At 46.5% G+C, this 10,286-nt stretch overlaps 1 protein-coding gene across 7 annotated transcripts; it reads left to right on the forward strand.

Moving 5' to 3' along the window:
* Positions 1-702: 702 nt before the first annotated feature.
* Positions 703-9,600, forward strand: LOC123102278 (protein NETWORKED 1D). Of its 7 annotated transcripts, XM_044523576.1 has the most exons (7): positions 1,277-1,475; positions 1,616-1,683; positions 2,826-3,051; positions 4,319-4,666; positions 4,752-6,073; positions 6,188-7,957; positions 8,256-9,600. In XM_044523576.1, the coding sequence occupies exons 3-7, from the start codon at positions 2,943-2,945 to the stop codon at positions 9,345-9,347; spliced, it is 4,641 nt and encodes a 1,546-aa protein (XP_044379511.1). In that variant the 5' UTR covers positions 1,277-1,475; positions 1,616-1,683; positions 2,826-2,942; the 3' UTR covers positions 9,348-9,600. The 7 variants fall into 7 exon arrangements, with proteins under 7 accessions (XP_044379509.1, XP_044379514.1, XP_044379510.1 ...); XM_044523574.1 differs by lacking the exons at positions 1,277-1,475; positions 1,616-1,683 and adding an exon at positions 703-955; XM_044523579.1 differs by lacking the exons at positions 1,277-1,475; positions 1,616-1,683 and adding an exon at positions 711-955 and having other exon boundaries at positions 2,807-3,051.
* Positions 9,601-10,286: the final 686 nt, after the last annotated feature.

Genomic DNA, 10,286 nt, shown 5'->3' on the forward strand with positions numbered 1-10,286 from the left:
GCCGAGAAAATCAGAACATGGTAGTAGTACTAGGCATGAATAAATGAAACGCGTACGATCGATCATCAGGCTGCCTTTACCCACCTACCGCTCCCCTCCCCCTGTGAGGAGACTGCCGTTAGTTATTACTTCATTCATTTCAAAACAAGCGCCGTAATTTAAATTTAAATTAAAACTATTTTGAAACGGTGGGAGCAGTGGGAAAGAAAAAAAAATGGACTGCCGTTTCATCCTCTCGTTTTTCTCCCCGGCGGAAGATCCACATTCCGAGTGAAAACAAACGGACTGCAACGGATGCCGGCAGCATTCTCGCAGATTAACCACAACGGTAACAAAGTAACTTCACACCGCCGATCTTCTTTGACTGATGCGCCAGCGCCAACCTCTGCCCTTGACTTTCCCACTAGAAAAAACAGTAAAAAAAAGTACTAACAGTAGTGTAAAAAAGTTACCAAGTGGGTAACAAATGTGCCAGAGAAGCACACCTAGGCACTGTTCCTCCTGACACCCTGTTCTGGAGTAGCAAAATATACTGTCCCTCCCCAAAGATCGTACCGCTAATCCGCCTTAATCTTTGTCCTCACCTTTAACACTATTTATCTATCAAATTAGTAATAAACAATTAACAATACCCATCACGCCGCCCGGACCCTTTCCTCCTCCTCCCCCACCCCCACACTAGTACTCCACTGCTGCTGCTCTCCCTCTGCTCCTCCATGATTGCATTCACTCCTGTCCGTCCAGGAAGCGCACACACACACACACTCTCCTCTCCTCTCACTCCCTCTCTCCTCCATCCTCCTTCCTCGGGCGTTCGCGTACGGGGTTCATCTGTAGGTAGGACGATGATGGCGGCCTAGGCTAGGGTGGGATGGGGAGTGGCTGGATCTCCGCAATCCTGGCCTCGCAGCTGCGGCGGCGGCGCTGATGGGTTCAAGATCTTCTGCTACCCAAGGTGCGTCTTGATTTGGGCGCCGCGTAATCTTAGCCGGCAATGTGGAGATTGTGCCGGGGAAACATGGATTGTGCCGACAAAAAAGACTCCCTCGACCGTGGCGGCAGGGCTGGCCGCCTCCGCACGTGGCGGCAGGTGCCACGTGTTGGCTGGCACACCTGCCGTCATGGTCGAGGGAGTCTTTTTTGTCAATTTTATTTAAAGGGGGTTTTTTCTAGCAATTTCGTTGGGCAGGTGGTCCTTTTCAACAAAAAAAATCGTGGATTTCGTGGGTGCTTTTGGCTATTTTTGGGCGTGGGCTGCGCTGCCCGTCCTGTTTCTTGGCCAGGGCCGTTCGCTTCTGCTGTTCCTCGTGCGTGCCGTGCCGTGCCATGCCTTGACGACGATATCTTCCCAGATAATCCCATTCCCAGAACGCAACTGCCCATCTTTTCCTGCCAAAAAGGCTGTGGTTTTAGTTCCAGTGAGGGAGGGGCTGGGTTGCTTCAGGGCGCCTTTTTCTCTCGCTCTGGTGGTGGTGGTGGGTTTCTTCTTCTCCTTCTTCTTCGTCTTCTACAGGATGGATGTGACGCGGGGATCTCGCTCTCAGCCTCTTTAGGAAATGCGGCGATTTCTCCCCTTTCTCGGTTTCTTCTTCTCCTTCTTCTTCGTCTTCTACAGGATGGATGTGACGCGGGGATCTCGCTCTCAGCCTCTTTAGGAAATACGGCGATTTCTCCCCTTTCTCGGTAATTTGTTTCGAGGACCCACATCTTGCCCTTCTGCAAATATCTCGAGATTTTCTTCTTCTTCTTCTTCTTTCCTTGGATTTGCCCTTGATGGCGCTGCTGATTCCGGGTTCGTTCGTTCCCTTTTTATGCCGCTCGCTTGTGATGCCCATCACTGCTGTGGACGGTCAGTTTCCCCCTCTTTGCGGCCGGGTGGGTGCGGGTGGGTTTCTCGCTGCGTTTCCCCTTTCTGTTGCTGATTCGAGGCCTAGGTTAGTTGGTGACATCTTCCTGTGTTTGTGTTGGTTGGCATCTCTTGTCACCGCCCTCCTCCTTTTCCTTCCATCTACCATTCTTTACATTAATCTGTTTTGGTGGGATTAGCCTCCATTTTTGAAAGATTTCTTCTTCTTGTGATTTTGGTGTGTCAAGTGGGATTTTAGCCATTCTTGTTTCTTGAGGTCTTCTTCCTCCTCCTCCTCAAGTTTTCGTTCTCCAATCTTGCTTCACTTCTTCCAATCTTGTCTTGCAGCAGCAGCATTCTCGTAAATCCATGCCCCCTTTTCTTCGATTGAACTTTTTCTCCGGGCATTGCTTGGATCATCAACAAGCCACTCTACTATAATCCATGAAAAATTCGTGTCTACCCCCCCACTCAACTTTGGAACTTGTGGCTGCAATCTTGAGGGCTTGGAGAAATCCTCTGCAGATGTGGGTGTTCCAGCTGTCGCTGGTGCCCTCTGTTTTGTCATCCCTTCATCTCAAACCAAAAGTCATTAATGGCCTTAATGGCGTTCCCCTCTTACTGCAGCCATACGTAAAGATACTCCTAACAAACAGCTGGGCCGTTTCAGAAAGATGCTATTTTTTTGGAAACAATTTACTGCCTTGCCGTTTACCCAGTCACATTTTTTGACCGTTGTGTGATACTGCTGGCCTTCCTTGGTTTGTTTCAAGATGCCTATATATAGCAGAATACTACAGCCAGCCCCCACCCTCGATCCTACTGCGATTTCTGTCTCCAGAGAGTCTCTTGGTTTCCTAGGGTGATCAGTTCAGATCCATCTTTTTTTGTGTGTGCGTGCCTAGTTTCGGTTTCGTTTGTAGGAAATCTTCTGCATATAGGACACTAACTAACTTTCAGTGTTTCTGTTGTGCCGCAGGTAGTTGGCCGGACATATATCTTATGTAGGCCGATTTCTGGTCGATTTGAATTTCGCAACAAGTTCCCTTAAGGACCCAAGGAGCGCTCTTCTGTTGCGCTCTCTTGGCCGGCTCTGATGTCGAGGACGAAGATGGCGGCGAACAACCCGATGCGCAAGTACTCGTGGTGGTGGGACAGCCATATCTCTCCCAAGAACTCGAAATGGCTCCAGGAAAACCTCTCAGGTAAACATGTTGGCCCACTATGGTCATATTATTGAGATCTTCATATTCATTGTTTGGAAAAACATCAGCCATACGTAATTCAGTTTGAATTCAGTTGGAAAAACCAACCATGTGAAGTATACTTGAACCTAAATTATTGTTGGTCCTCTGTCAATTCAGTTTGGAAACAGTTGTTGTCCTTGCTGTCTCTCTTGCGTTGGTTGGTATAGGCTGTGTTGAACCCCAAGCATTTTCTTGCCTTACCACGTCATTATCTTAGCAGTGTGTTGTGCATGTTCAAGTTCAAGGGTGTAAATGCGAGGGCGGGCTGGTTTTAATTATAAAGGACAAATTCAGTTGAAACCTCTGCCTGTTATAATGTTGTACAAAAATGGCCCATCTCCTCATGTCTCTTTGAAAGTCAGCAAGTTATGAGGAAAGGCACATGGGCAAGTTCAATGCCCCTGTACAAGAAAACGCTACTTAAACGGGCAATCTTTGTTGGGAGTCACATGTCATGGGCAAGTTCAATGCCCCTGTACAAGAAAACGCTACTTAAACGGGCAATCTTTGTTGGGAGTCACATGTCCCTGTGCTGGATTAGGTTGTTTAAGAGGTACATGGTAAATTCTTGTGAGGAATCAATATAAGTTGAATTGACCTGTCAACAACTGGATTAGTATAGCTCCTATGGTGAATATTAAGTTCCTGTGCTGGATTAGGTTGTTTAAGAGGTACATGGTAAATTCTTGTGAGGAATCAATATAAGTTGAATTGACCTGTCAACAACTGGATTAGTATAGCTCCTATGGTGAATATTAAGTTCAGGTTCAGTAGGGCGACATTCATTAATCTTTTTTTCAACAATGGATATTTGATGCTTGTACCACATGTGACACTGTTCTATAATATAAGGTGGGCACCGCATCAATGCCACACCTGAACTAACAATTTGATATACAAGTATGATAATTAAAACTTGCTAAACTTATATGAAAATACAGTAGTAAAATACAATACAAGTACAATAGTTAAAACTTGCTAAATTTCATATGAAAATACAGTAATAAAATACTTAATGTAAGAATAAACATTGTTAGTTTACTGTTTTGTTTGGGGAGAATAGATTGAAAATTATATCAATTTCATTTTTTGTGTGTTACTTTCTGAAACTATTAGATAAAGTGTGTGCCGTGCCAACATCTATCAGTAGATAACTATTTGTCCTTTTGCAACATTTACGTGGATTGTATACTGAACCAATCTCCATTAATGCATGATTACACAGATACGGATAGCAAAATCAAAGTTATGATCAAGATCATTGATGAGGACGCCGACTCTTTTGCAAAAAGAGCAGAAATGTACTACAAAAGGCGCCCAGAGCTGATGTCCCTGCTTGAGGAGTTATACCGTGCTTACCGAGCTTTAGCTGAAAGACATGACCATGCAGCCGGGGAACTCCGATCGGCTCGTCGAAAAATGGCAGAAGCATTTCCCGATGAATACCAGTTAGATTTGGATGATGACCTGCCATCTGAAACTGCATCCTCTGAAACTGACTCTGACAGCCGTGACATGACACCCTTTTTCCGCTCTTTCATCAACACCGGCGACTCGAAAAAACGTATTAAAGGTATCTGTACAAACTCACTTCTTTTATAGATGCAATATCCAAACATGAGTGAGATAAAACTAATACACATGTATTTGTATTGCAGATGATCAGGACCATGAGAAGTTACAGAAAGAAATTTCAAGCTTGTCACAGGAAAATCAAGACCTTAAGAAGAAGATTTCATCTGTGTTAGAAAAGAGTGAAAGTGCTGAATCTGAAGTTCGATCCCTCAAGGAGGCCCTTGCACAACAAGGTTCAGAGAAAGAAGCCGCCGTTTCACAATGCCAGCAATCCAGTGACAGGTTGCAGAACCTCAAGTCTGAAATATCACATACCCAGGAGGAATTCAAGAGGCTAAAAGAGGAGATGCAAAATGGCCTGCAGAATTTAAGCACTGCAGAGGAACAGTGCCTTCTGCTTGAGAGGGCTAACCAGGATTTGCATGTGGAGCTAGATAAGCTGAAGTATGCTTCAAAAGAGAAGCATGAAGAGCTTAATGAGAAACACATTGAACTGGAAAAGCTCAGCATCTCTATACAAGAGGAGCAGCTCAAGAGCATGCAAGCGGAAATGGCACGGCTGTCTTTAGAGAAGCAATTGGCACAAGTACAGGAGAAGCTGCGGCTTTTGTCTCTTGAAAAGCACGGTGAAACAAGTAAGTTTAAGGATGTTGAAGCAAGCAAGCTTATGCTTCAGAAAGAATTGGAGATGATTCGAGAAGAGAACCGTAAACTGGATGATCAAAACCACTCCTCGACATCCGTGATAATTCGTCTGCAGGATGAGATAATTTCCTTGAAGAATGCACAACGGAAACTCGAGGAGGAGGTGTCTCGGCATGTGGAGGAAAAGAAGGTACTTCAAAATGAGCTTTCACACATAAAGAATGACAGAGGTGATGTTGAGAGGAAGCACTTCTCAATCAAGGAGCAAATACAAGTGGTTAATTTCAATGTGGAGTCACTCCAAGCAATTGCACAAGAGATGAGGGATGGAAATGTTGAGCTAAAGGAGACCATCAAGAATCATGATGGCGTGAAAGCGTTGTATGTTGAGAATCTGATGCAGCTGGAGAGAACGATGGAGAAAAATGCTCATTTGGAGAGATCTTTGTCAGCTGCTACCACCGAGGTTGCAGGATTGAGACAGAATAAGGCCACACTGGAAGAATCTTGCAAACAGCTTAGCTCCAAGATTAATGGCTACCAGTCTGAGAGATCCATGTTCATTGCGCGGATTGAGGGAATTTCTCATACCATGGAGAAGCTATCAGAGAAGAACGTGTTTTTGGAAAATTTATTATCTGAAAACAATACTGAGCTTGAAACCCATAGGATGAAGCTTAAAGACTTGGAAGAGTCTGCACAGGCACTCCGCAATCAGAATTCTTTACTTCGATCTGACAAGAGAACTCTTGTGCAGGAGGTACAATGCCTGATATCCCTTTTACTTTGTTAGTTCATTGTAATGCTAAAAGCGATGTAACTTCATCTAAAATAACATGTAACTTGATGCCTGTATTCTTTGATGTCGTCTCAGGTGGATAGCATCAATGGTGCTCTACTTGATTTGGAAACGCAGTATGCAGAGTTAGAAGGAAGGCATTTGGATCTCCAGCAGGAGAAAAACATGGTTCATAATGAAGCAGTCAAACTACAGGAACTGCTAAGGCTAGAGAGAGAGAAGAGCAAAGAACTCACCCACTCAGACAAGGCTCAGTTCAGTGCTATACAGAAGCAGATAGCCCTACTTCTAGAAGATGGACGGCATAAGGAGAACCAGCTTCAAGAGGAGGAGCACAAGATTGTTGAAGCTCAGATCGAGATTTTCATCTTGCAGAAGTGCTTAGGTGACATGGCAGAAGCAAATTCTGATGTCTCAGGGCAACTGCAGAAGCAACAAGAGGCACACAAAGTTCTTGAGGAGAAATTGGCATGTTTGACACAGAACAACCAGAAGCTTACTGAAGGGATTGGTTCTGTGATGGAAGTACTACAGTTTGATGAGAAATATGGATCCTTGGATCTGATGAAGGTTGACGTAGTTGTGCAGCTCATCTTGCATGAGATTAAGTGCCTGCTGAACACCATTTCTGATGCCCAGGATGTCAAGCAGAACCAGATCCTTGAGAAGTCGCTTGTTGTCACCCTCCTGGAGCACTTTGGACGGGAGGTGGCGGATCTGAGGTCAGAAAGGAGTGTTCTGAGGCAAGAGTGGCAAGCGAAGAGCGAGGAACTGCTGCAACTGCAGAGTGAAAGGCATGACCTTCTAAAGATCAGCTGCGACTTGCGCAAGGACGTGGAGGCCCGTAACCGCAAAGTGGATGAGATGAAAGCTGATTCAAAGTTCTTGGTTCGACAACTCTCAGAGCTGCAAGAGTCACGCCAGTCACTGCAAGCTGAGATTATTAAGCTGATAGAAGAGAACTCCTCAATGGCAGGCAAACTTTATGACTCAAGGGAGAAAGAGAAGTCATTTGAAGATGATTTCAGTAATGTAATTGGTGAAGCAATCAGGACAGATATCCTTGGTGTTGTTTTCAGAAGCCTTCACGATGAGAGGACATCAGAGCTGCAAGCCTTGCATGAAGATTTCGGTTGCCTCCATGCGGCAGGCAACGAGCTTTATCAAGAAATCAGGCTGATGAACAAGAAGCTGGGTGATCTGCAACTCGAGAATAACTACCTTGAGAAGGAGCTCAGCAGAACTTTAAGCATCTGTGATGGCTCTAGTCCAGAGATTGGTTCTGCACGAAGGCGTACCATGCGAAGAGATACCAAGCTATTGAAATCTGGCAGGAAGAGCCTACAGGAGGGTGCGGTGAACGTGGAACAACGCAAGGAAGTCGACAATGCTGGTCTTGAAAAATCAAATGAAATGTTAAGGGAGGAGCTTCACAAGCTGCAGAGTGAAATGCAACTGCTTAAGAACAACGAGCAGCCAGTGATTGATGTCAGGTCTTGCGATGCAGAGATCTCGAAATTGCTGGCCAACATGCAAATTGCCACTGCCAACGCAGCTCTCTTCAAGGAGAAGGTCCTTGAGCTCATCGTAGCATGCGAGAGTTCTGAGATAAGTGAAATAGTACAGAAGGAGGTGCTGAAAGAGGAGATCAGTCGAAGGAACTCCTACGTGGATGCACTGAAGGACAAGCTAAATGCTGTTGAGATAGAGAACAGAAGGCTGAAGGTCGACCTGAATGGTGACTTCACAGTGCTAGGCGCATTGCAAACTGAAGTCAGTGCCTTGGAAAGACAGACCCTGTCACTGGCCAAGGATTGCGTACCTTCGAACAAACTCAAGAAAGAGGTATACAACTACACATTTTATCTGTACCATGTTCTTTTTGCATCCTCCATATGTATTTGTGTTGAAGTATGATGCCAGTTCATTCAACTCTTTTTTTTGTTGCTAAATGTAATTTATGTTTTCCTTTCCCTTTAGTTGAGAAAGAAAGCCAATCTTTTCATGTAGTTTCTACTTGAAGGATCCATACTATACTTGAGAAATCTGATATTTATGTTGCATATAGTATGCATTTCTGTTAATTACCACATGTTGTTTTGTTTTCTTATATGGGTCTCATTTCTTTTGCTGCTTTTGCCAGGAATTTCTTTTGTCACCTCAGCTCTCAAAGATTGCTGTGAGACCAAGCGACGACCAAAACTCGCCGAAGCTGGTGAAAGACATGGAGCTGCAGAGGTTGCATGGAACCATCAAAGCGCTCCAGAAGGTGGTTACGGACACCGGAGTCGTTCTTGAGCAAGAAAGGCTTGATTTCAGCAGCAACCTCCAAGACGCCAGGAAGCAGATCGAAATGCTCAAGCTCAAGGACGCCCTGGACAGCGACGCGAGCGACGCGAACTACGAGCGGATGCTCAAGGACATACAGCTTGACCTCGTCCAGACCCCCAGCCGTCGTGCCATCGGCTCGCACCGCCTCAAGAAGAAGATCACAGCCCAGCCCGACGACAAGATGCTCGCGCTCTGGAGCGTGGTGAGAACAAGCAGTGGCAGCGGCAGACACGATGATCTGCGGCCGCCGCAGAGCGAGGCGGCGTCTGAGAAGGACAAGGGCAGACGGTCCACCTCCGAGCTGATGCTGGTGAAGGACTTGGTGGTCGACAAGCAGGACCTGCCGAGGCCCGTGGTGACCACCACGGAGCCGCACCGCGAGTGGAAGAAGAAGGTGATCGAGCGGCTGTCCTCGGACGCACAGCGGCTCAGGGACCTCCAGTCCATCCTCCAGGAGCTGAGGGCGAGCGTGGAGGCGTCCGGGGAGAGCGAGCTGGAGAGCGTGCGGGCGCAGATGATCGAGTCTGAGGAGGCCATCACGCAGCTCATCGACACCAACGGCAAGCTGCTGACCAAGGCCGAGGAGTTCACCTTGGCGGACGGGCTCGACGGCGGGGGCGTGGACCTCCGGAGCCGGAGCCAGCGCAAGATCCTGGAGCGGGTGCGGAAGATGTCCGAGAAGGTGGGCCGGCTGGAGATGGAGATGCAGAAGTTCCAGCAGGTGCTGCTCAAGCACGAGGAGGAGCGCGCCAGCCGGCGCGCCGCCAAGACCGTGCAGCGGCGGTCCAGGGTGCAGCTGGTGGAGTACCTCTACGGGAAGCGGCGTGGCGGCGGCGACGGTGGCTCCCGGCGGCAGAAGCGTGGGCCGTCCTGCTGCATGAGGGCCAAGGCCATCGACGACTGACTGACGACCCCAGTTTGTTTGTTCAGTGCTAGAAAGGCGCCAAGTTTTTCTCTTACCTAGTTTTAATCTTCAGAAAATGCAGCAAACTTTGCTCTTGTTTTATCATTTTATTGTGCTGCTCTAGGTAAATAATTATGTGAACTGTCTATCCTAGTTTCCTCATTACCTCAAGTAAGGATGTAAATGGTAGTCGTCAGGACAGCGGTAAACTGTTAAATCTTTCGTTGTATAAACTGTTAATCCTTCATCGTAATTTTAGAACGACCGCCGGTTGGGCTTGGGCGCAACATTGTCAACCATGTAACTATCACACGTCTCACTGACCACCTTGATGCGGCTCTTGGTGTCTTTGAGAGTACCCTGTCTTTGATGTCAACGGGTTTCATAGGACAACTTGAATGTTGATGCTTCTGTGGATGAAACCCGTAAGGCCCTGTTCGTTTAATCCCCTTGCCACAGGGATTGGAGGGGATTGGGGGGGTTTGAGGTGAATTTTAACTTGCAAGGGATTTAATCCCCTTCAATCCCTTTCAAACCTCTTCAAACCCTGTCTAACCGAACAAGGCCTAAAGGTGTGTGCGGAATCTGTTGGCGTGTCTTCAGTCTCATAGGACAGCTCCCTGATTTGTGACGAGTCCCGCACCTGTTTCTATCAAAAATGGATTTTCGTCTCCTGGAGAAAGCGAAAATATGTGTGTGTTGCGTAGTGTGGTCGGAGGAATCAACCTTATTAGAACTTTGATTATTTGCTTGTTATGTTTGCCACGACTTTGTTTTGCCATTTCACTTGCATCCAATATCAATAGCTACAATACCAAATAAATATTAATGTATTTAGACATGGGGGAATTATATAAACATGAATTGTATGCATTGAGGAATCCCAACATGAGCTCTAATTGACTAACCGCACAAATAAACACTCTTTGAGAGTTCTGA

Source organism: Triticum aestivum, chromosome 5A, assembly GCF_018294505.1.
Source record: "Triticum aestivum cultivar Chinese Spring chromosome 5A, IWGSC CS RefSeq v2.1, whole genome shotgun sequence".
Classification (NCBI taxonomy): Eukaryota; Viridiplantae; Streptophyta; class Magnoliopsida; order Poales; family Poaceae; genus Triticum; species Triticum aestivum.